Source organism: Hesperophylax consimilis, chromosome 8 (assembly GCF_061612785.1).
Source record: "Hesperophylax consimilis isolate HC1 chromosome 8, BYU_Hcon_1.0, whole genome shotgun sequence".
Taxonomy (NCBI): domain Eukaryota; kingdom Metazoa; phylum Arthropoda; class Insecta; order Trichoptera; family Limnephilidae; genus Hesperophylax; species Hesperophylax consimilis.
This window is the reverse complement of record NC_142843.1, coordinates 16,391,082-16,415,256: the sequence shown is the minus strand read 5'-3', so window position 1 is coordinate 16,415,256 and position 24,175 is coordinate 16,391,082. Positions and strand designations below refer to the sequence as shown.

Here is a 24,175-nt window from a genome sequence, read left to right as displayed (position 1 = left end):
AGCATTTTGGTATGTAGGTATATAATACAATGTTTGAAGATGACGTTAATCCCGATAGATGTAATATCTTTTCTTTTTTTCATCAAAAATCTGTTAACTGTTTGATAAATAAAACAATAAAAAGACGTGAGAACAGTTTATTTGCATTTCACCCAAAATCCACTTATGACTGTTTTTGGTTATCTGCCTTTTTTGAGAGAACCGTTAAGTCTACAGATATAAATCTAGTTTCAAATGAAAGCTAATTAAATTTACAACAACTTTATTTCCCATAATATTTGACGTGGAATGCGTATTTTAGAAGTTATTTTACAAAATAAGTGACCATTTCGAAAAAATTTCACTTTTTGGAAAAAATTGCCTATTTTTGAAGAACTGTATCTTAAAAACTAATGGCTGTGTATGGCTTGCTTTAGTTTCAAATTATAGGAAATTTAATTTACTTTAAAAGTGTTTATACTGACTACACCGGTCAGACCCTTCCTTTACTGAGATATTGAGCAAAAACTGGAAAAAATCCGAAAATTTCCTGGTTTTTAGGTCCACCGAGGCTCGCACAGCACTTTCGAAGTTGCAAATTTTTTTTTTTAATACTGGTTTAGATCCTAACAACATATAAAAAAATCAGAATGACTGGACCTTTTGCAAGCACAACCCCCTTTTCATGTTTAACTTGACTGGACTAATGGTATTTGTTTGACTTACCAGTCTGGGCGGCCCGGGGTCGTGCTTGGCGAGTAGGCGGCGCTGTTGATGGTGCAGCGTCGAGGGCAGGTCGAGCCAGGAACGCCGGCCTCCGCCCAGACCTGCCCCCGCGACGCGTCCGCCCGCCGAGACGCACACTCCACCTGAGGAAAGAGATGAACTGTTAGTTAAAGGTACAAATCACAATCATAGACGGATGAAACAATCAATAAGAATTCAATAAATCTGCCAAGCGATCTAAACCGACCCTTTAAGGTGTAATAATCCAAGTAGAGTGAACAATCCACAATAGTTAAACAAATCTGCGAAACAATCAAGGTAGGGCCCAGCGGAGAGATAGGAACTGTTAGTTAAAGGTTTGATAATTTATTTATTTTTTCTTGGAAAACCAAAACTCATAATATTTTATAATGTATACTGAAATATATATAATTATTAAACCTACAAAAGATTTTCACTGATGTATCTTAATTTAGTGAATATAAAAGAGTTACACTAGGCCCATGGGGATGGGAAGGTAAGAGGGAGGGAAAGGGGGTGGATCTAGTCTGTGTTGAGTAATATATATTGTGTGAATATAATTTATTCATTTTAGGTTTGAAAATGTGTTGCTGTGTTAAATAAGTCGAAATCACTGTATGACGTGTTAAATGTTGGAAGCGCGGAGAATGAATGAGTTTTTGACGAAAAAGAAACGCGCGCTATAGTTTCTCAATCTGCACAGACAGACTGAGTCATAGCAAAGCGTGGTGGGGTATAGCTTGTGGAATAGTTACAGAAAAGAACCTTTACACAACATGAACGTACTCTTGATGAAATTTGAATAATGTTTAATTAAAACATAAATATTGAAAGGAATGAATAGTAATAAATCCCAGATGAAAACGGTGATCATGAATGAATTACCATTATTGTTTGAAAGTTTCAATTCGAGTTGTTTAAGGTTAAACGCAACGCTCGTTGTATTCTAGGTGTTCACAGATGGCGTTAATTAATTAATTTTGTTTAAATACGCTTTTGCAAGGTTTTTTATCGATGATTCAATCCAATATTGTATTTGTATGCCTTTCTCGATAGAATTGAGTTTTTATATGGACAAAACTATTTATTCATATTCATATTGCGTATATGAGGGCGCAAACAAATAATTTGTCTTAATACTGTAAAGCAATACCTTGCAAAAGCGTATTTAAACAAAATTAATTAATTAACGCCATCTGTGAACACGTAGAATACAACGAGCGTTGCGTTTAACCTTTAAGATTGAAAAAAGAATCACTGCGCTTTGCTTAGAAAAGTTCATCGCGTTTATCTTGGCCAATATTTCACATCTGATAGGTACGATAAATTGTGTAAACGATCCTTGAAACGACTAGGTAACATCTAACCGATGGAGAATTACAAAGAAACGAAAAACTATTTGAAAGATTTTCAGCGCTTTCCAATAAATAGGGATAGGGGAGAAAAAAGTGAGAAAAAGCACATGATTCATGTCAAAATGTCTCCCCACAAAACTATTGTGGTGAAGAAGTCGGCAGTAGTGGTAACCGGAACAAAAAGAATCCGATAAAAAGAGAATACGATAAAAACCGATGATAAAACAGAACAGGGATATAACAGGTCAGTGGAAAAACATAACCATGAAAAATGAAACATCAACTTTATAATACGTACGTAACGTACGATATACAAAACAAATACATATATATAAGAACACTGAATAAGAATAACTTACAAAACATATATATATATTGGGTTGTGTAAGTTATTCTTCTTCAGTGTTCTTTTTCTTTCCTGTTCTGTTGTATCACTGTTCTATTTTATCAGTCTTCTGTTTTTATCAGTGTTCTTTTTTAATAAATTATTTTGTTTTATCATGGAACCGGTAGTAACAGTTTAGCAGCACAAAGCAAAGAATTTGGGTAGATGAAGGATCATAAACCGTCATTATTAGATTTTTTATAGAGCGCTGACCAAAGATATTAGAAGAACGAGATGTGCTATGAGCAGTTCATACTGTGTGGAATTGTTTTGCCCAGTGTCGCCGGTTTTGTTCACCAATACTACTGCACACCTTCGCTTACGCTAAGGTATCCGCACTAATACAGAGAACAGATTTCTGTGCGTACACATCCCGATAGTATTCAAAGTACCCTAATTAGGTAGTACTCCGCCTACGGTCCGGCGGCCAACATAGCATATCTCGTTCTTCTAATATCTTTGGCGCTGACGCACGTCCAAATGCTCGTTATTTTTAGGTAGATGTGAAAACTTGATTCAAGTACATCCCTTAGGTTGGATTCAGACAACCTAGATAATTCCGGTATAAAAGTCGATTTTATGTTGACAAATCAGATGGGTCGGCGATAACTTCCACACAAATAAACTCCCGTACACGAGACCATAAACAGAGTGTAAAAAGTGAAAATATTAAACATTTTATGTCGCTATAAAAGTACGCCATTTTACTTGCACAATACAACAGAAAAGAATTGGTTCTGAAGTGAGGCTGTTGGAGTTTATACGTCTTGTATCATAGAGTAGAGAACTTTTTGCGCCACATTTTATTAGCAGGTTTTTCCCACTCCACTGGGGAGACTTTTTTGAGTTAATGAAGAAGATACAAATGACTTACAGGTGTTTTGTTCATTTTGCTGAGTGTTATTAAAACATTGAACGTGTTACATAAATTTTAAAACCCAATTAATATTTTAATCAGTATTAGATTACATAAAAAATATTACAGCCTGTTTTACCACCCGTTTAGGATGCTTGAAGTACAAGGGGTGTGTGATATAAAATAATCCAGGGGTATTAAACATCAACCGATTTAAAAAAAATATTTGTTTTTCGATGCAATCCCTTTAAACGTCAATGCGTTTCTGACTTCGCAAACCGGTCAAACAAAATATACACATTTTGCTGTAGAAATGGGCCTCGATAGCGGCCTTCATGTCACTTTCATTATTTTTTTTTTTCGCATGACATGTTTTTTTTAGAACTTGAAAATAAATAATAATCAGACAGCGCCAAATCTAGACTGAGCAATTTGTTTCATCCCTGTCTCCCTCAAAGCACGCATCGCATCTTGCGCCGTGTGCCCACTATGGTCAAGTGCAGTGTCCTGAAGTAATTTCACACCGCGCCTCAACTTCTTCCTTCTATTCTGCTTGGTTTTCGGCAGATGAGCAATGAGTTTCGCGTAGCAGATCTCAGTTATCAAGTTCATAGTTATCAGTTAGATATTTTATTACTGAGCAGTACCAAATTTAGGCAGTTCATCAGATCATATCCTGTTTTATCTCCCGGCATGCAGTACTAACTTGCCAATAGTCATGCCGGTGGAGAGGGCAATCTAGCTGTATCAGAATCAATTCTGATATCGATATATTTAGCATCAACGAGGCTGCTTTTAAACAATCATAGTAGGTACCTTTAGAAGGGTTACTTTATTTTATACTACTTGTATTTCTGTGTTATATAATTTATATTCATGTTGTACATGCTGTTATTTAAAACGGAAATTTTGTAATGTTTTTAAAACAATAATAAACAAATTGAATAGAAATGGTGGGGCGCTCACCAGAGTGGGTCGAAAAAGGTAAAGATTTTCGTTTTGAAATGCTATATTGCGAAAAATTTGACTCCTATAATGAGAAAAAATATATGTTTCAGTCGCGGATCGTACTCGAAGTTTATAGAAATTTACGATTTTTTTTTTTAAATATATTTTTATATTATTCTACGATAGTCACACTATAGTTTGTCATGCTTATATTATGGTTCAATAAAGTTTTATTGCGAATGTTTTCGATTTTCATTGGGCAGTTATTCGCCCGTTTTGCAAGAACAAAACGACCCAGTGCTCGGAGTGTGTTTGCCACGAGGAGGTGACTGCACGACGCACGAGTCCACCTACACCCAATCCAGGAAACTGACACCCACCAATCGAACTATTACCTGAAAAAAAATGTCTCTCCCAGATCTTCAAATTATCCAAAATAATGTCTTCCCATAGACAAATTAAAATATGGTCACATAACCCTATCCTCAATAATTTTAGAAGGGATCGACATCATTTAATGTCATTCCAGTCTCTCGTCGTGTGACATTATTTAATCTGATTTTTTATGTATTTATTTTTTATAATATTCATTACATTTTATGCAAGGAAACTTTTGACTGTCCAACTAGGAAAGTTTCCCGTTTTAAGAAAGATTTAAGAATACAGGATTTAAGAATAGAGAAAATGAGTAAAATTGAAGATACATAAAAAGATACATGAAAAATACAGGGTGTCCGGTGGTAAAGTGCAGTAACTTCGGGAGGTGATTCTACGTGATCGTAGGAGTAAAAAAGATAGATAACTTTTTCTGAAATTCCAACTTTTAGATGTACTTTTAAGCTAATAACGAAAAATTTCTCCGACGTGCCTAGACGGCATTATTTTTTTCGTCGTTGCCAAATCTACATCCCGCGCCCCTTCCTGCACCCCCCGCTATTGTAATTCAGTAAGCAAACGTCTGTGCTTTGGATGTAATGTGTCACATAATTTGACGCGCGGAGTAAACAACTTTGAAAATTTAATTTATCTAGTGTTAAAAGTCTCATTTAAATAAAAACTTGTTAATTTAGTGTCTTTATTTAGTGTTTAAGTCTTACTAAAAAGTACATCTTTATTCGGTGCGTGTTTTCCTTAAACATCGAGTTTTATTTAGTTTAAGAGTAACCTAACTGTTAAAAATGTGTTTCTTTTGTGCGTAATTTTAATATTGAATTATTGTGACAATGCCTCGCTTTACCAACGAAGAACGGGCAGATATTGGGTGCGATGAAGGATAAAGTTTACGCCAAAGAAGTAAATAACGTCGAAGATCTCCGGTTACGTATTCACGAAGCCGCAGATGAAATACGCCACAATGTACGAATTATTAATAATATTACTGTACGTTTACATACTTGCCTACAAGCAGAAGGTGGACATTTTGAAAATATTTTAAATTAGTAAAAAGCGATGAAATTAGTTAAGTGTTCAATGAGTTATTAATATTTTTTATAATAAAAAGTGTAACGTGATTTTAGTGCAGTTGTCTTTTTGAATTTGGTAAAATATCAAAACATACGGCGAACTCTGTGTTGTTATTGTTTACAATTCACATGCGGTTTCCATGGATACGCGCCACTCACAATATTCAACGTTGCCACGTTCACACTTGCGAATTTATCGGGTAAGTTTGCACCTACACTATGGCTTTTTAGCAGGTATGTCTTTTTGTATGAAAAAGATAAAATTGGAATTTCGGAAAAAGTTATTTATCTTTTTTACTCCTACGATCATGTAGAATCCCCCCACGAAGTTACTGCACTTTACCCCCGGACACCCTGTATACATAAAGATACATAAAAGGCATTCGTGATTAATAATTATCAGATTACATTTTGTAGTAATATTTCGGAATCAGTCCTGCCTAGATCTAATAACCATATTGTTATTTTTGGACCGAAGGATGACAATGACAATGAACACAAAGGTCCAACTATTCTATTTTATTTACCGATGGCTACAAATCTCCAGCTCTCCTACCTGCGGTATAGGTATTAACGTTTATCACAATAATTCTAACGACAGAATATGTCGTTGAATTTCAAATCAACTTAGTATTTTCAGCCGAGTGCACTGTAATAATTGAATCTCTCGAGTATATAATCGAAAAAAACTTTAAATATTCTCTTGTTCTCTCTGAATCTCTCCGTCCTCTCCAGTCCTCTTTATTTATTTTGATGATCTATGTATGTATGTTTTATTCGAGTCCTGAGATACCCATACAGAGCTCTAGAAAAACCGTAACACTATTTGATTAATAAAATTAGGTGGTCATAAAATACGTGTTTTTTTTCGTTATCAGTAATTTTAGTTTAGTGTTTGGACGCAAAAACGTAATATGAACCATATACAAAACTTTTGTTAATACTTTAAAAATGATGTGTTTATTTCTAATTTTCTTTCAAAAACAGTTTTAAGTTTCCGGATAAGTTCAGAAATATTCGGTTTATTGAGGAGCGGAAAACACACGAAATCTCCGACTTTCTGACAGCATCTTTAAGAGATATAACGGTCAATACGGCAGGGGCCTGAAGGGTTACATTTGTTTGCGCATGCCGCGCCGCTCGGCCACGAATCTCTTCAAAAGACGAGTTACGTAAATTTAAAAAGAACTTTTATAGACAAATTTAATATTTTCATCCGCATCAGATATTGCTAAAAATTCTTTAATATTTTTCGTGCAACCCCGAAACATATCTACTGGAGGCGAAAATTTCTCGCGGTTGTTCGTGCGCGGGAACTTTAAAAGGGTGCACGATTTATCTTTAAAACGTCGGAAAAATCCTGTTTGCACGGAGAGATAAATTTACGATATAAGCCGCACAAGTTTTTACACAATCGCTGCATTCATAGAGTTTCATACAGTATATACTGCGCTTGCTGAAGCAAAAGTGCTAAAGAAAAAAGTAGATAATTCCTAAAGAATTGTACAATTTTACATGTTGTCAAATTATATTTATGTGTTTGTTTTTTGTAAATGCGCATTAATGTTCCGTAGTAAGCTTTCAAAAAGAAAAGAAGTTGATTTGAAAGGGAGATAAGTAAATACGAATGTTACAGGGAGCGCGCTAATATTAAAAAAAAACTTACTAACTAACCATCACGCTGTTTTCCCGGGTAGGCAGAGACGACGGCCGCCAAACAACTCGACCTTATATTTGAATAGTAATATTTTGAGTTTGTGTCTTAAATAAATGAATGTGCTAGTGACTTAAGTATGATTTATATTTATTTTTATAAATAAATAACAAATATAAATTATAACTACTAACAAATTATTCAAAAATGTAGATTGTAGACCTAGGTTGTGACATGTAACTTAATAACTCTCTACAACTAAACAAATAATTTCGTATAAATTATAAACAAGTATAAACTTATATTACTTACAACATACTTCAAACTGGAATCTTGTAGATAGAGTTAAATTAATTGATCTCATTAAATACTGAAATGTAAACATTGAACCAAAGATATGATTAAACAACGCGGGATAAATTGATTTTTCTTCTTCAAAATACCTAAAATAATAATGATTAAATTTGGCGCTAATGCTGATTATTAATATTGTGCGTTCTAATGTATTTTATAATTAATAAATATAGAGACGTATTACCAGGATACTAAATGTTTACCAAGTTACGCGTAGTTAATCCCACTCCATGGGAACACAATGAGTCTCTTGTGTATCACGAGGAATCTTCAACTTGTGGTTATCAGAGCTATGCGAAATACAACTTCAAAATTAAACGGCGGTATCGAGAAATTTCAATCTCATCTTTACGCTTGACTGTGTTCATATAATAATCACGGTAAGAAGACCAGAGGGGATGTGTAGTGTTTAAGAGTTGAACTACGGGGTTAGGGGAGGCAATAGAACAACTGAGTAATTGCTCAAGGGTATCGGTGAAATTGAACCTTAAACTTTCCGCAAGTTCCGATATCACCAATACGGGTTGCTTATTCAATACGTTGCCTGCAGAGGCATAGACATGCGGTACCATCCTATATTGGTAAATTTAATATTGTTTATCTTCAATACATCAAAACAATATCTCAACCAAGTGATGTATCACTGTCGGTATTAATCAAGGCCTCCAGGGGGATAAATTTCGACTTTTGTGTCGGTTTTTCACTGCCGAGGATCGTGACCCAACTCCGTGTTAAACCAAAACCTCCTAGATTACAAGGCCTGAACACTCATTCAAAGCAGACTCCTAACTTATTGATGTATATTTTGTAAAATCCCATACGTTACAAAAAATTTCGTTTCATTTTTTTTTCAAATTATTCTTATTTATTAAAACATCTTAAAATGTTTTAGTTAATTTAAAGAAATAAATAAAAATACATTTTTTTGAGGTTCCCATACAAGTTAGGAGGCTGATTTGATTCAGTGTGCCGGCCTTGTGATCTAGGAGGTTTTAATTTAAAAAAGGCTCCAACACTCCTCGCGGTTCTGCGCTGCACCGAGAGCTGCGGATACCGACATATATACGAGTATATACTTATACAGTAGCGTGTGTCGCTCTCCATAGAGAGAAAAAAAGTGCCTTATTTCAAAACGAGTGCGGTCTCAAAAGTTGCGTATGATCTGAAGCTATTCTAAATCGTAAAAATAAATTAAATTAATTTTCATTTTATTTTTTTTCTCGCTAAAACGGCTTGAAGATTGACAAAATGAGAAAACGTGATTTGGGAAAAAAATAAATAACGGATGCGTTTTTTTTTGATAAAATCATGATATTATACAATAACGTACACCAGTATTTTTGAATAAAGTAGAACAAATGAAAATTATGTTTCACGAAATTTAATGTAGACGTAGTATAGACAGTTATTAAGTAAAATCTTATATACCTAAATATTATAAGATTTGACTTAATAACTGTATAAAGACAGTTATTAAGTAAAATCTTATAATTCAATTCAATTCAATTCAATTCAATTCAATTTGTTTATTAATTTCAAAAACATTACAAAGTTTTTCATTTCAAAGCGTTTTTAAAATAATTTTTATAATAAGAATTAAAAGATCAATATTTACAGTGTGTATATTAACTATATCAGTGATAATAGAGCTTGCCTTTTAAAGGAAGCTTCATTGATGGCAAACATGTCGATATCCGAATTTATTCTGTTCAACAGCAAGATTGCTCTCCCCACAGGCATGACCATTGGCAAGTTAGTTCTGCAGGCCGGGAGATAAAATAGTCTATGTTGTCGGTGACGTAGATAACCATCGGGAACATAGAAATGAATGCTCTCCATGATGACCGAGTTTTCAAACCATCCACGAATCAGTCTAAAGAAATGTGTAGCAATGCGCACATCTCTCCTGACCCGTAGATAGTTCATTCCGAGCATACCCAAAAGAAAGTCAGTGGGATAGAGCCACGGGTAGTAGCCATACTCCCTCATGTAGAGAAATCTCAAGAATTTCTTCTGAACTCTCTCCAACATGAGAGAATACTTAACCTGGTGTGGACTCCAAATCACCGACCCACTTTCAAGTCTACTCCTTACTAAGGAATTAAATAAAACTATAAGCACCCGGTTATCTCTGAATTTCCTTGCAGTGCGTAGAACAAAGCCCAGAATTCTAAGTGAAGTGCTACATGCCGCCTCAATATGAGCATGAAATGTCAGTCTACTATCAAACATGATTCCAAGATCCTTCATTGTCGAGACACGTTTTAAACTTCGGGCGTCCATTGAATACCGGTAATACCAGGTATGACTCGCCCTAGTGAATGACAAAATTAAACATTTAGAAACATTAAACTCAATCCGATTTATTTTACTCCATTCAACAATTCTATTAATGTCTGACTGGAGTTGATTGCAGTCTTCTAAATTTAGTATTTCTAAGAAAAGTTTTAAGTCATCAGCAAAGAGAAGAAACCTAGAATGCAGAATTACTTCTGAAATATCGTTTATAAATATGGAAAAGAGGAGTGGGCCTAAATTACTGCCTTGGGGTACCCCCGATCGTACAAAGAAATGGTTAGATTGGAATAGTCCATGAGACACAAACTGTTTCCTGTCTGCAAGATAGCTAGCAAAAAAAGTAAGTAGTCTTATGGAGAATCCTATTGTAGCCAGTTTATTGAGTAAAATGTCGTGATTTACAGTATCGAAGGCCTTTGAAAAATCATTGTATGAACAATCTACTTGATGGCCTTTGTCTAATGATTTAGATACGTAATCCGTAAACACCAATAGGTTGGTTTCTGTCGATCGACCTTTTCTAAATCCATGCTGTTCAGAAATTAGAAACGGTTCAACTTGTGGTAGTGTGAATTTATGAAAAATCGATTCGAACAATTTAGCCGGTGCAGATAGTATTGCTACCGGTCTGTAATTTTCCACAGAAATCTTTATGCCGCTTTTATAAATCGGACAAATTTTTGATATTTTCCACAAATCAGGAAATACACCAGTTTCTAGGGAAAGGTTAAATAAGAAGCTTAGTGGCAGTTTTAAAAACTCGGCACAACCTTTTAAGAAAAATACCGGAAGAAAATCTGGACCAAGTGAATGTGTATTTTTCAGTTTCCGAATGGAAGATTCTATATCCGATTCATCAATTTGACCAATATCGATATTTTGGGCTCCCTTTACATTCGACTTTGCAGCGGTATTAATATTTAGAAATGGAGACTCATTACTATACACGGATTGGAAGTGTGTTGCAAATGCGTTAGCTACATCCACTCCTCGAACTTCCCGATCACGATGCATCATGGTGTCTTGAATACCACCATCTTTACGTAGTGATTTGACGTAGTCCCAGAACATCTTTGGATCATGTTTGATATCGTGTTCAATGGAATTTATATATGATTGGAAAGCAGTGTGAATGTTGCGCCTGACCACGGCTCTAAGCGCACTGAACTGATCATAGTCACATCGACAGCCAGAAGCCTTCCACTTCTTATGGAGAGCATGTTTCACTTTAATGCTTGCGATGGTATCTCGACAGAACCATTTCGGATATCGACGACCACCTCTACTGGGTGGTTTTCTGGGAAAACAGGCATCAAAAATACTATAAATACTAGCATAAAAATGGTGTACAGCCTCATTTACAGTGCAATAATTATAAATTTCTTGCCAATCTAATTGGCTTATCATATTATATAACTTATCAACATCACCCTGTTCAAAATTCCATCCACAAAAAGCAAACTTGTCATTTTTAGGAATTGTTGTAGCCTTGATGTTGTTTTTACATGAAAAAATAAATTCTAATGCGGGATGATGTTGATCTTCGGTTAAAAGAGGAGAAGTGCTATGAATAACATGTATGGCTGTATTGCAATAAATTAAATCTAACACTCTTGAATTTATATTTAGAACGTTATTGAATTGGGAGAGACCGAAAACGGCGCATAAAAAATTCAGGTCGTTTTCAATATCCTTGCTACCTCTTGATGAGTGTAGGTTGAAATCTCCTAGCATAATTACATTTTTTTCACCAATAATATCTACATTTTGATGTATTTTGTTGAAAAACAACTGATATGTGTCAAAGTTTGACGCAGGTGGAAAGTACACAATACATACATAAGTTACACACGAATTAAACGTAATTTTAACCCATAAGTCCTCGTTGACAGTTTCTAGAGCAGGTAAGTGCTCTGCCTTAATAAGGCCATTCTCGCTCTTCGCGGCTAATAGACAGCCTCCTCCCTGCCTACGACCACTACCACAATCTCTGTCTTTTCTAAATACTACGAAACTGTCATCGAAGAGCTCTGGGTTGAACACACTTGAGTTTAGCCACGTCTCAGTGAGTCCAATTACGTCATAATTGTTTGCCAAAACATTAGAAAAAAATGAAGCGCATTTACTTTTCATTCCTCGAACGTTTTGGTAAAAAAAATGTAAATTATTTGTATGTCAACTGGGTTTGAAACCAGGAAGCCGCGGGGTATTCACTTTATTTTCCCATTCTTTCAAATACGAATATTTGGGCCAATTTTCCGGTTTGAGTACCTCACTTTTAATAGAAATAGGAATGCCTATCTTAAATGAGGAGTATTCTCCTTTAGATTTTATTTTATTCACTTTAAATGAGGCGGTACTCACAATAGATTTTAAATATGCAGATAAATCACTACTCGAAGTATCAGGATGTAACGGGTACAGGTGGAAGTACGAATGGGTACTTTCATCCTTTAGATTTCCTCTTATAGTAGCGGGCCGTTTCTTGCGACCAACAACAGTCCAGGGTTGGTCACAATTAGCCAGAGATTCCGTCGAGAATGATGGCCCTGCCGAGGTCTGCATGCTCGAGGGCTGCGTCTCCTTAGTTGGTTCGTGGCCATCAGAAGTTCCAACAGGTGTTCCAACAGATGTTCCTGCCAAAGATGTAACTGTTTCAGTTTGCTGGCTGTCCTTTTGGCTGGCAGGAATCCTTGTCCTTTTCTCCTTACCCTTTGTGCCAATATGGAGTTCGGCCGAATTCGATCCCTTAACTTGCGAGCGGGTAACTCTGCCAGACGGTTTATTTATGGCAGGTGCGGCGGGTACATTTACAACTCGTTGATCAACAATAGTGGTTAATAGTAGGTCTCGCATGCCGGACGGGTCTGGCGTGGGGGACACGAGAGGTGCGAGGGGCAGGAGAGGCGCGGGCAGCGGCAGCGTAACGCGTGCATTGCTAGGCGGGAGTTCGTTGTTGGGCCGAGGGGGGCGCGGGGTTTCGGCGGTGGACGCACCTTCGGGTGCGGTGGGCGGACCCTTTGCGCAATCGTTCAATTTCGGAACTTCCGAAGACGAATCACTGACACTTTGTGCACTGTCATTGCAAACTGAGTTTGAAACACTTTTTTCAAGACTAATTATACGCCGTAATACGTCTTTAATGAGGACTGTCTGCTCGGTGATGATATTCATCAAATCACGGAGCGTTAGATCTGCCATTCTAGAATACTCTTACGTCTAAAATAGCTGGCAAAAATATTTTTAAATTCGCACGGAAAAAAACACGTCCGTACAGATCCGAATATTGTGTATTGACAATATTGATAATGTTTAGGTACAGAATGTAGCTTGACGCAAATATAATGTTTCGGAGCATTATAGCCAGCTATACAAGAAGATGCCTCTGTAGTCAACTACTACGCACAGCTCATGTGTGGCAAGGAAATTTAGGTAACGAGGAGAAAATGACGTGACTAACCGAATAATAATAAAAAGTGGTGTTATCGACTGGCACCCATAATCCCTTAATTTGACCCCTCCCGATTTCTTCCTAAGGGGGGAACTTTAAGGAAAAAAGGTGTAGGTACACCAATAAACCAACGATAACCTCGATGCTTAGGGACAATATTAGAAACAAAATTGCTGAAACGCGAGAAGTCTGCAAAAACAAGACTTCGCCTTTACGCCACGGCCAGAGATATTCTATACATAATATTAAGACCATATAATCTATCAATAAAATATAAATTATTTTTTATTTTATTTGGTTTTACGCCCAGCCGGACTTTTACGTCGATTTGAAAAACAGAAAATACCAAGCTACAGAAAATAATAAAAAAAAATTTAAAGCAAACTGATAAACTGAATATAAAACAATATTAGTAAAACATGTAACAGTAACATAAAAAATATAGAAACTAGAACAATACTACATATATAAAATCGTATTTCATTTAAAAGATATTAAAAAAGCATCGACCTGAAAACACACCCTGTACAATCTGTACATTCCAACATTTAAAAGAAAAAATAAAGCAGCAAAACCCCTCTAGATTAAGTAATCCATTGTATGTAATGTAATTGATTAGAACTTGCACCCAAGTGAGGAACAGAATGGCGTATTTGAAAATAGAAAGAGAAGTTAGTATAAATGTAATTGGTTAGAACTTGCACCAAAGTGAGGAACAGAATGGCGTATTTGAAAATGGAAAGAGAAGTTAGTATAAATGTAATTGGTTAGAACTTGCACCAAAGTGAGGAACAGAATGACGTATTTGAAAACGGAAAGAGAAGTTAGTATAAATGTAATTGGTAAGAACTTGCACCAAAGTGAGGAACAGAATGACGTATTTGAAAACGGAAAGAGAAGTTAGTATAAATGTAATTGGTTAGAACTTGCACCAAAGTAAGGAACAGAATGACGTATTTGAAAACGGAAAGAGAAGTTAGTATAAATGTAATTGGTTAGAACTTCCACCAAAGTGAGGAACAGAATGACGTATTTGAAAACGGAAAGAGAAGTTAGTATAAATGTGTTAGGCACTAAAAATCACTGCCTCAAAAAGAAGAAGTACCGTCACACAATGGAGCTTTTGTTAAAAATTATGCAAATATACCAAGAGGAGAATTATTTATTTATTTAGATGGAATTACACAAAGCTTAAGGAATCCTTATTAAATGCCTCAAAACTTTAAAAATAAAAATTAATTAGTGGAGCTCCGTTTATTTATTTTTTTGTTAATTTAATCTAAATCGAATTTCATAATATTATTATTAAGTTACATTTTTTTGTTTTTATTACTGTGACAGCTGTTTCGGTGTTCAGGGCCATTTTCAAACAGTGGTTAGGTCATAGTCGTGTCATTTCAACGTCTCAACGCTTGAAAATGGCCTTGAATGCTGAAATAGCAGTTACAATAATAATAAAAATAAATAATTTAATACTTTAACTATACAAGTTAAATAATGTTAAATTTCCTACGGATTTATTTTCAGTCCATGCACACTGTACATAACAATCCGTTACTATTTAAAACATCAATATGGTTCTCAAGCCGTTGAGGCAAATATTCAAGCGAGGTAGATAATATGCATATTATCGACATTTGAATTTACGTACTCAGAGCAAACAGAAGAGGCACGAACATCGACCAAATAAGACACAAACCAGTTAGAAAAGATTTATTTTTTTCATTATCATTGAATGGGAAAGAAACATGTACCGTCTACCACGGGATACGCGTGTTAAAGACATTTATTCACATACAAATACTTCCATTAGTAATACTCAATAATACAACATCAAGATTTACATTTGCGACAAATTCAAAATAAAATAATTCGATTGATAAATTGACTAATAAGGTGTCACAGGTTTTTAAACACCTGTACCATAAACGTAATAACTTTAAAACTCATTTTAAGTATGAACTTCACTAATGAAGAAATAACGTTAAAGAGATTGAGGATCACGACTTTGCAACATGTTTATGTTTGCGGAAGATAGAAGCATTCGAAATGTGGAAAACGTCTATACACATTATCAAAATACCCTCGACAAGTAGAGGAAAACGATGCTCTACGATACATGGCTTCGTAACTTGTGCGACCGGAGAAGTAGTACGAAAGAAGTTCGGCTGAGTTGTTCAAGACTACACAGTATGCAGGCTGAATTTTGCCTTGACGATAGCAATCTTAGAATAAAATCGTTTATATCAAATACTTATCCATATTCTCAAGGTAAAATGAATAATATAAGGACAAATTCACATTATTTTTATTTTTTACAGGAAATTAAATAAACATCAGTTCGATGCGAGGGTTTATTATAAATACCAAGTTATTTCAAGTGACAACATCTTCAAAGGGAAATAAGAGAAAACTTATACATTTAAAAGTAAAAAAGGGTACGATTTAGGAGTCCTATAGCAGTAAAATAATTATTTTTTAATAGAAACACGCGCCAAAAGTCAACTTACCGAAAAGACAGTCTTCTTTCTCTTTAAAAATAGTTATCGACTAAAATAAAAATCACTCCGCCAGCAATACGCAAATATTGAATTAAATCTTGCGCGGTATGATGGGGCTTCTACCTTATTAATTAATCTAATGGTAACCCCATACGGGGAAGCGGGCGGGGGATGGGAGACGCAAGGGCGTGGGCTGTGACGCAAAGCATCGCACTGAGCGACGTCATCCATCAGCCCTAAACACATGCCCCGGGCGGAAAGAACTGGAAGTGCCATGATCAATTCATCGAACGCCTAATGTAATCACCCGAGATACCCATCCTCACATCACTGGCAACACTCGACACTGAAACACCGCCATCCGACTCCACTAAACAAAAAGGTCGACACCACCTGTTAAGCGACACGTAAAGAAGACAATATGCCGATTTACTCTGTACCCAAAAATAGGTACGAGTATATTCATTATTCCACAGTGTTTGGAAGGATTGCTGTATTTAGGCAAGCACTGTTGAACAATAATCTCATTACACACAACAGTAAGTACTTACTGCCGTTTATACGGATGAATACGAGATCAATTCACGTGAAATTCTTACAATAGGGTTGTATTGTAGCATACAAATTGCAATACAATTATTGGAGCATGATCATTTCTAAAGAGGAAAGGTCATATTTGGGTTAACGATTCTTTTAAATTGAGATGACATTAACAGAGAAATCTGACAGAGTTAACTCTTTCAAATCAGTGTCAACAAAAATCATTGGTATTGTATTTCCCCTAAGAACAATAACAGGTTGCAATGTTTTTCCTGCCAGAAGACGAAAATCAAGAAAAAACATTTTTATACAATGTCCCGTCTTGCCCGGGCATTACGCATAGTTTTTCAAAATCAGATACAGACAGTGACCTTTCTCTTGTTTTGAAGGTCAAGTGTAAAAAATTTCATTAATCTCTGAATAAAATTGTAGATTTGTATAAAAACAAAGGCACAACGCGCCGCCATAGTCGCCCATCTTTATATATTAATATTATTATTCTCGATACACTGGTTCGATAAAAAAATCCAGACGACAAGCTGTAATAGGATTAAGATCCTAAGGCCAGTCGCCACTCAACGGCCAAAATAAACACCTTTCATACATTTTAAACGAAACAAAGCGTAACCTACTTATAGTTTGTAAATTCTTTCAACGCTAAAAAGTTATAATTTATGCCGAGAATTAAAGTCTGATTCTGGTCACGTCCTTAAAAACGACACGTTGTGCGGTTAAGTAATGCGATATTTTGGGTAGAACCGCTGAGGGAAATTTCCAAGACTTTCAGACGTGAAAACCAAATCCTAAAATATGATCTGAAGGTTAATAAGGCGTAGTGCATGTAATGCATCAAACCAGAAAGATCACGTGTCGGCGGTATAATATTACTATAAGAAAGATTACAGTATAAAAATACAGGGAGAAAAACTTAAATTAAAAACAGGATTGCAAACCCTTAAAGAATGAACAGATTTCCTGAAAAACCTTAGTAGTAGTAAAATATGAACGTATTCATAAAAATCCTTTTTTTAAACGGATTACCAATAATTTGAAGAGATTCTTAATAAATTGGCAATACTCGTTTTTCTCCGTGTAGTATTGACTCTTCTTCGTGTGGTGAAGAAATGTTGGTGGAATACAAAGAGGAATACTGAGTTTAATCCGGCAGTCGACATCAGGAGTCTCTTGATTCAGCACGAATATTGATTAATGTGTAGAAATATTAGCTATGTTTTTTTTTATCTCAGAGTGATGGCAAGAATTTTTCTATCAATACTTACCACTAACCACATTTTAGAAAAATTGACAAAAAAGTAAAAAATATTTATTTACTAATCCCGCAATTATGTTTGAGAGGAGAGGTTTCATCCTACTACCTAATGTTATTTTTTTATTAACACGGGTTTGATCAATTCAGAAAGCAGCAAATATTTCATTCTCGTTTGTTTGTTTATGAGATTAAAGCTCGGATTGATAGATTTTTTTATTTCCTTTAATGAAAATAAAAGTTTTCTCTGTGCGAGGGAGTCGACGTGTTTGTCTCCTTGTGTTTGACAATATTCATTAAAAGCTGTCTTGCTAATAATTGTAAATCTACCTACTCCTTTTTATATTTATATGACCGTATGCGACCATTATCGTCATTCAAAATAATTTTGGTTAGGCTTCACCATAATTTAATAACGCATATATGAAGCATGCAGATGCAGATCTTAAAAATGTATTTCATTTAATAAAAAGAATTACAATTTTTTTATATTTTAATAATTTGTATATTTTGTATCGCTCTATATGTAGCATATAAGCATAAATAATGTTTTTTTTTAAATTTTGCCTCTGGTGTAATTTACGGCCTCCGTGATCCGAGGGGTAAGGGATTTCATTCCCTTCCCCACTAAATTCAGCCTCACAACATACCCCAATTGGGGATTCCATAGTATCACTGGCTCCAATTTTTTTACGTGTTGTATTTTAGAAAGCAGTCGCCCAAATGCATACGTGGTTTGTCAGGACACGTGTCACAGTACTCACTGGTTTCCCCGTCTGCCACCTTTTACTGCCCTTTTCGAGCAGACCACACAGTACTGCTTGGGACTTTTTCTTAAAATATGGAGTTTCCCATTGAGCCTGGTCTCTGATGGAGTGAAAATATTTATTGCCCAGTAAAAAATATTCAAATAAAATGAATGTTTAGTTATTTGTTATGTATGAAAAACAGAGCAAAAAGCACAACCTATCGTAAGTGGGTACTGTATTCAACTGAATAAAATCATCTTATTTAATCACCTGTAAGAGGACTCATTTATTTTTTAAACAATAAAATGTATCTACATTGTTTATGTCGCCGCTGCGGCGCCATCGGAGTTGTTAGAAAGAGGTAATCTGTAAAAGATTCAGTTTCACGTATTTGAATGAAAATAAGGGATGAATCTGGGCGATTACCGCTGCCTAGTGATGGACTATATTATTAAATAAGGGATGAATCAGAGCGATTTCCGCTGGGCAGTGATGGACTATATTATTAAATAAGGGATGAATCAGAGCGATTTCCGCTGGGCAGTGATGGACTATGTTATTAAATAAGGGGTGAATCAGAGCGATTTCCGCTGGGCAGTGATGGACTATATTATTAAATAAGGGATGAATCAGAGCGATTTCCGCTGGGCAGTGATGGACTATGTTATTAAATAAGGGGTGAATCAGAGCGATTTCCGCTGGGCAGTGATGGACTATATTATTAAATAAGGGGTGAATCTGGTCGATTTCCGCTGCTCGGTGGGGGAGTGTATTATTCAATAAAGTCCACAATTATTCGAACAAACTGGTTGGAACTGAATTTTTCAGGATCAATAAAATAATATGAAAACTCACAAAGGTGTAAATAGAGTATGACTTCACATCAAATTTATACTTGTTTACCCGCCATTTATTTTTTATTTATTTATTTATCTATCAATATAAAGGTTTTTACAATCGTACAATGAGTTACATTATTATTATATGGTTTATAAGTAGGTTGTATTGTTTTTTTTTCTGATTTTAGTTTACTTTTTAAAACTGCAGTAATTTATCGCAAAATCGAAAAATATGTTTAATCGAGAAAGCCTAAAATTATTTGGTATGTATGATCCGGTGATTGAATAGTAAAAAAATAACAGACGTAAATATTCAAGAAACCTTGGCACATTATCGAGTTTAATAGCGAATTTTATAAATGACATAATTCAACAACCACAATAATGAAACACACATACATGCTCACGCACATGTATGTACGCGTACGCGTACATGCATGCATACACATATACACACATTTATATCTCCACATACACGCATATATGTATCCATATACACACATACACTATATGGAATGTGTGGGACTGCACTAACCTCCCCACATACCGGAATAAAGACTTTATTATTATTATTATTATATATATCTCCACATACACGCAAACATATATCCATATACCTACACACACATATACATAAATACCTCTGCCAGAGTACGAGCAATAGGCTACTAACACTATCACATTTACTCGTCAGAAATGTGATGGTTGATTTATGTCCCCAGAAAAACAAGGCATTTTTTTCCGAAAATTTCCCGGAATACGAGTACAACCACAATTTTTACATGCGATGGGAATTTTTTTGTTGTCTCCCTTATTTACGCCAGCCACAAAAACTTGGTTAATGCATTAGCTTAGTGAACAATAATTAACCGTCCCCACGACTTTAACACCAATAGGTACACTTTAACCTTGAGCTCAAAATTTATATACGAAACCCTTCCAATAAATCCTGTTCTTAGCGACAAACAGTAACATGCATACTTCCTTCGATCCCAATAGAACTATGCATTTAATTGATGTAAATAAATAAAGTAAAAAGATAAAATAAATTTAAAACAAACAAACAAAAACTCTATTCGTCATCATCAGTCAACGCACAAGACATAATCTGGAAGCTCGGACAAGATATGTCTTAACTTAAAAGTCGTTACATAAAGCTCAATCTAAATCTAACTTCTCTTTTGCAACTTGCAACGTCAATCGTCTGTTTAGTCTAAATCTCATATCAATTATTAACATAACTATAAAATATATTCGCTTGCAACCATAAAACACAAATTCTGTCCCGTTGGCGTCATGTATCTTTTATCAGGAGATTTTTCAATGTGAATGAGTGTTTCAGGCTGATAATTATTGCTTGTAAAATAATTGTTACACAAATGTTGTGTCTAAGAACACACAATGGTGATCGAATACGACAAAAATAAAACCTTTCTCATCTACCACCGAATTTCCCAAGCTTCGTGACCAACATTCGTGGTCCACCTACCCAAATGGCCTATTTACTCCCATGACAAATATCCATGCATTAGCCAAATTAAAACTTAAGAGGTAGAAAAATAGACCAAACTCCAGGAGAGAATATTCTTGATTTATCCAAGTCAATTAAGTGAATTTATCCCGATTTACTAATTATCGTTGAGAAGGGCACTCCGAGGAACACGGGTCTGCCAGTTCCTTGATATAAATCCACTCAGGTAGGTACTAGGAATTACAAGTAGGGGAGTGGTGTAATTTACGAAAAAATTATCCCGCAATAAACTTGAGATTGCAATGTCATGTTCACTGGAAAACAGAAAATTTATATTTTTAAGAAAATATTATATCATGTTCACTTGAAAATAAAATCCAAGTCGACTCAATATATACGAACTTTGTAAGAGCATTTGACGAAGTCAACCATAAAATCCTTCTCAATGAACTTTGCGAATTCGATATTCAACCTATCGAACAACTTCGTGACTGCAAGCGGTGTATCTCTCAAGGGTCACACAGATCTAGACCCGAATTCGATATTCAACCTATCGAACAACTTCGTGACTGCAAGCGGTGTATCTCTCAAGGGTCACACAGATCTAGACCCGAATTCGATATTCAACCTATCGAACAACTTCGTGACTGCAAGCGGTGTATCTCTCAAGGGTCACACAGATCTAGACCCGAATTCGATATTCAACCTATCGAACAACTTCGTGACTGCAAGCGGTGTATCTCTCAAGGGTCACACAGATCTAGACCCGAATTCGATATTCAACCTATCGAACAACTTCGTGACTGCAAGCGGTGTATCTCTCAAGGGTCACACAGATCTAGACCCGAATTCGATATTCAACCTATCGAACAACTTCGTGACTGCAAGCGGTGTATCTCTCAAGGGTCACACAGATCTAGACCCGAATTCGATATTCAACCTATCGAACAACTTCGCGACTGCAAGCGGTGTATCTCTCAAGGGTCACACAGATCTAGACCCGATATTTTTTTTATTTTTTATAATATCGTTATTGTGTTTACATATTTATTCATTATACGCCCATATGCGATTTTACAAACATAATAATTCAGTGGAAATTATATAGAACCCATTATGTAGTAACCCGTGCGGTTTTAGGAAAAAAACATTTTGCAAGTTATAATGTAAAATATTTAGATGAATTGTTTGTGTATGATTTCAATCCATATAGATTGAATCACCGGTACTATGTAGCATTTGTATGCCTTCCTTGAAAGAGTTGAGTTTTTATACGAAAAAAAAACTGTTTATGCATATTAAGTAATGGCGCAAACAAACAATTCATCTTAATATTTGAAAAAGAAACTTGCAAAGTGTTTTTTCCTAAAATAATTATATTAGCGTCATCTATGAACGCGTAGATATAACGTGTATTCCGTTTACCCTTAAACACATGTCGCAAGGTTTGATTAATATTAATATTTGATTACAACGTTGTAACTTGGGTTGTTTATATTATCTGGACCACAAACAACTATGAGAGTTTAATTTGTAAGAACAGAAGTCCTTGAACAGAATATCTCAGATTATCACTTTAGACTAGCTAGATAAATTATCGTTCGCTTAGAGAGACACTCAACAAACTACGAAACCATATTTTCAGTGAAACTATTATTTTAGGGCATTTTGGTGGCATTCCAACAAATCACGAACATCTTGAGGGTTTCATTTTTACTTTACATTTAGGTTTCAGTTTACTGTAATTAGTGACTTCTTGGAAAAATAATTTGCATAAAAAAAAAGAACTTTCACAGCACGCCCACGATTCCAAAAAAATATCTTCATATAAGTATATAATTAATTTCTTAATTTGCAAAACCACAAAATCACATAATTCATTATTTTAAAAATACAATGGGGAAGAATAACGTGGGCATGCTATTTTATGCAAATACTTTCTGAAAGAATTAAAATTATTAAAGCTTTCAGTTAAAAGACTTGTTTCCGACTTGACTTTTAGGTTTAAAATTATGAATGGAATTATAGACAGCCCTGATTTATTGAGACTAATCACCTTCAACAAACCAACTAGAACTACTTGATTATTTTTAATTGGAATAATAATATCTTTAATAACAAGTCAATTTATAAGTCTTTAATAACATATCTCAACAAATAATTACAATTAAGGTTAGCATAATACTTTTCTTCTGCATGGATTCTAAATAATTTTACTTTTGTTTACTGTTCCACTGAATTATTATGTTCATGTTTGTAAAAGCCCACATGGGCGTATTATATCTATTAATAAAAAATAAATAAAATTTTCAAAATCTTAAATCTCCGAAAGTTCTTCGACGATTGCCTTGAAATTTTGACAACGTAGCATTCGAATAAGCGTGTGTTTTTATATACCTATATTATACAGATGTCACCAGTGACAGTTGAAAGCGTGTTTTTTATCACCTGTGACAGTAAAACATGTTTTTTGTCAAACAAACACGTAAAAACAAGCTTTTTTAAAAACAGCGCCATCTGTTGGACGTAAAAGCAACACTCGCTATTGTTTATCTATCTACACAGATAGTGTCTCTATCTAGTCTTAGCCACAGTAACGCGTTGCGGGGTACAGCTAGTATATAAATGAATACGATTCGTGAATCATTTCGATCAGAAAAGGGATCACCCATGTCGCTATAACTAAATATCGTGTAAAACACAAATGTGCCGAATATGTGATGGTTAAATCTAAATCCCTAATTAGAGTACGGATGAACGATCGTACATGAGTCGGTTTACCTATGCGTAGGTAGATACTTACATGAAATAGCTCCCAATAGATTCGCAGAAGGCTGTAGAACGATCACAAATCAATTAGTCCCTTAATCCATGAGGGAGCAGGTAAGATAAGTCATTTCAGGTATAAGAGACACGAGGACCTACTATAACGATGTAGTACTTATATAACGAATAAATTAATATTAACGGAATAACAGATTTGTTGAGTATAGTTGAAAATTAAAATTATAGTCATGTCTGATTAAATAACATAACTAAATCAAATCAGGTAACAAAAACGTTTCAGTTATATCGATAGTAAATAAGATATGACTAACAAAAGATGGGTTGTTTCGGAGAATTTTAAGTTCTTTGAAGGTTTTATCCAAGTTCTGTTATTATTTCAAAAAACATCTGGCCAATAATGATATAATAATAAAACTTAAATAGACCTTCACAGAACTCGATGATCAACTTTGAAATTTGAAGAATTGTTCGAATTTCAATTACAAAATTTTCGTTAGGGTCGATAATATTATTTTCAAGATTAAATATTAC

At 35.0% G+C, this 24,175-nt stretch overlaps 1 protein-coding gene across 1 annotated transcript in view; it reads right to left on the bottom strand.

The window, feature by feature from the left end:
* The window catches only part of LOC149421630 (uncharacterized), a 176,954-nt gene that overhangs the window by 88,844 nt on the left and 63,935 nt on the right, over positions 1–24,175 (bottom strand). The window contains exon 5 of the mRNA XM_089634952.1: positions 706–848. Within this exon, the coding sequence (XP_089491078.1) occupies positions 706–848 (143 nt within the window). The remainder of the gene's footprint in view (positions 1–705; positions 849–24,175) is intronic.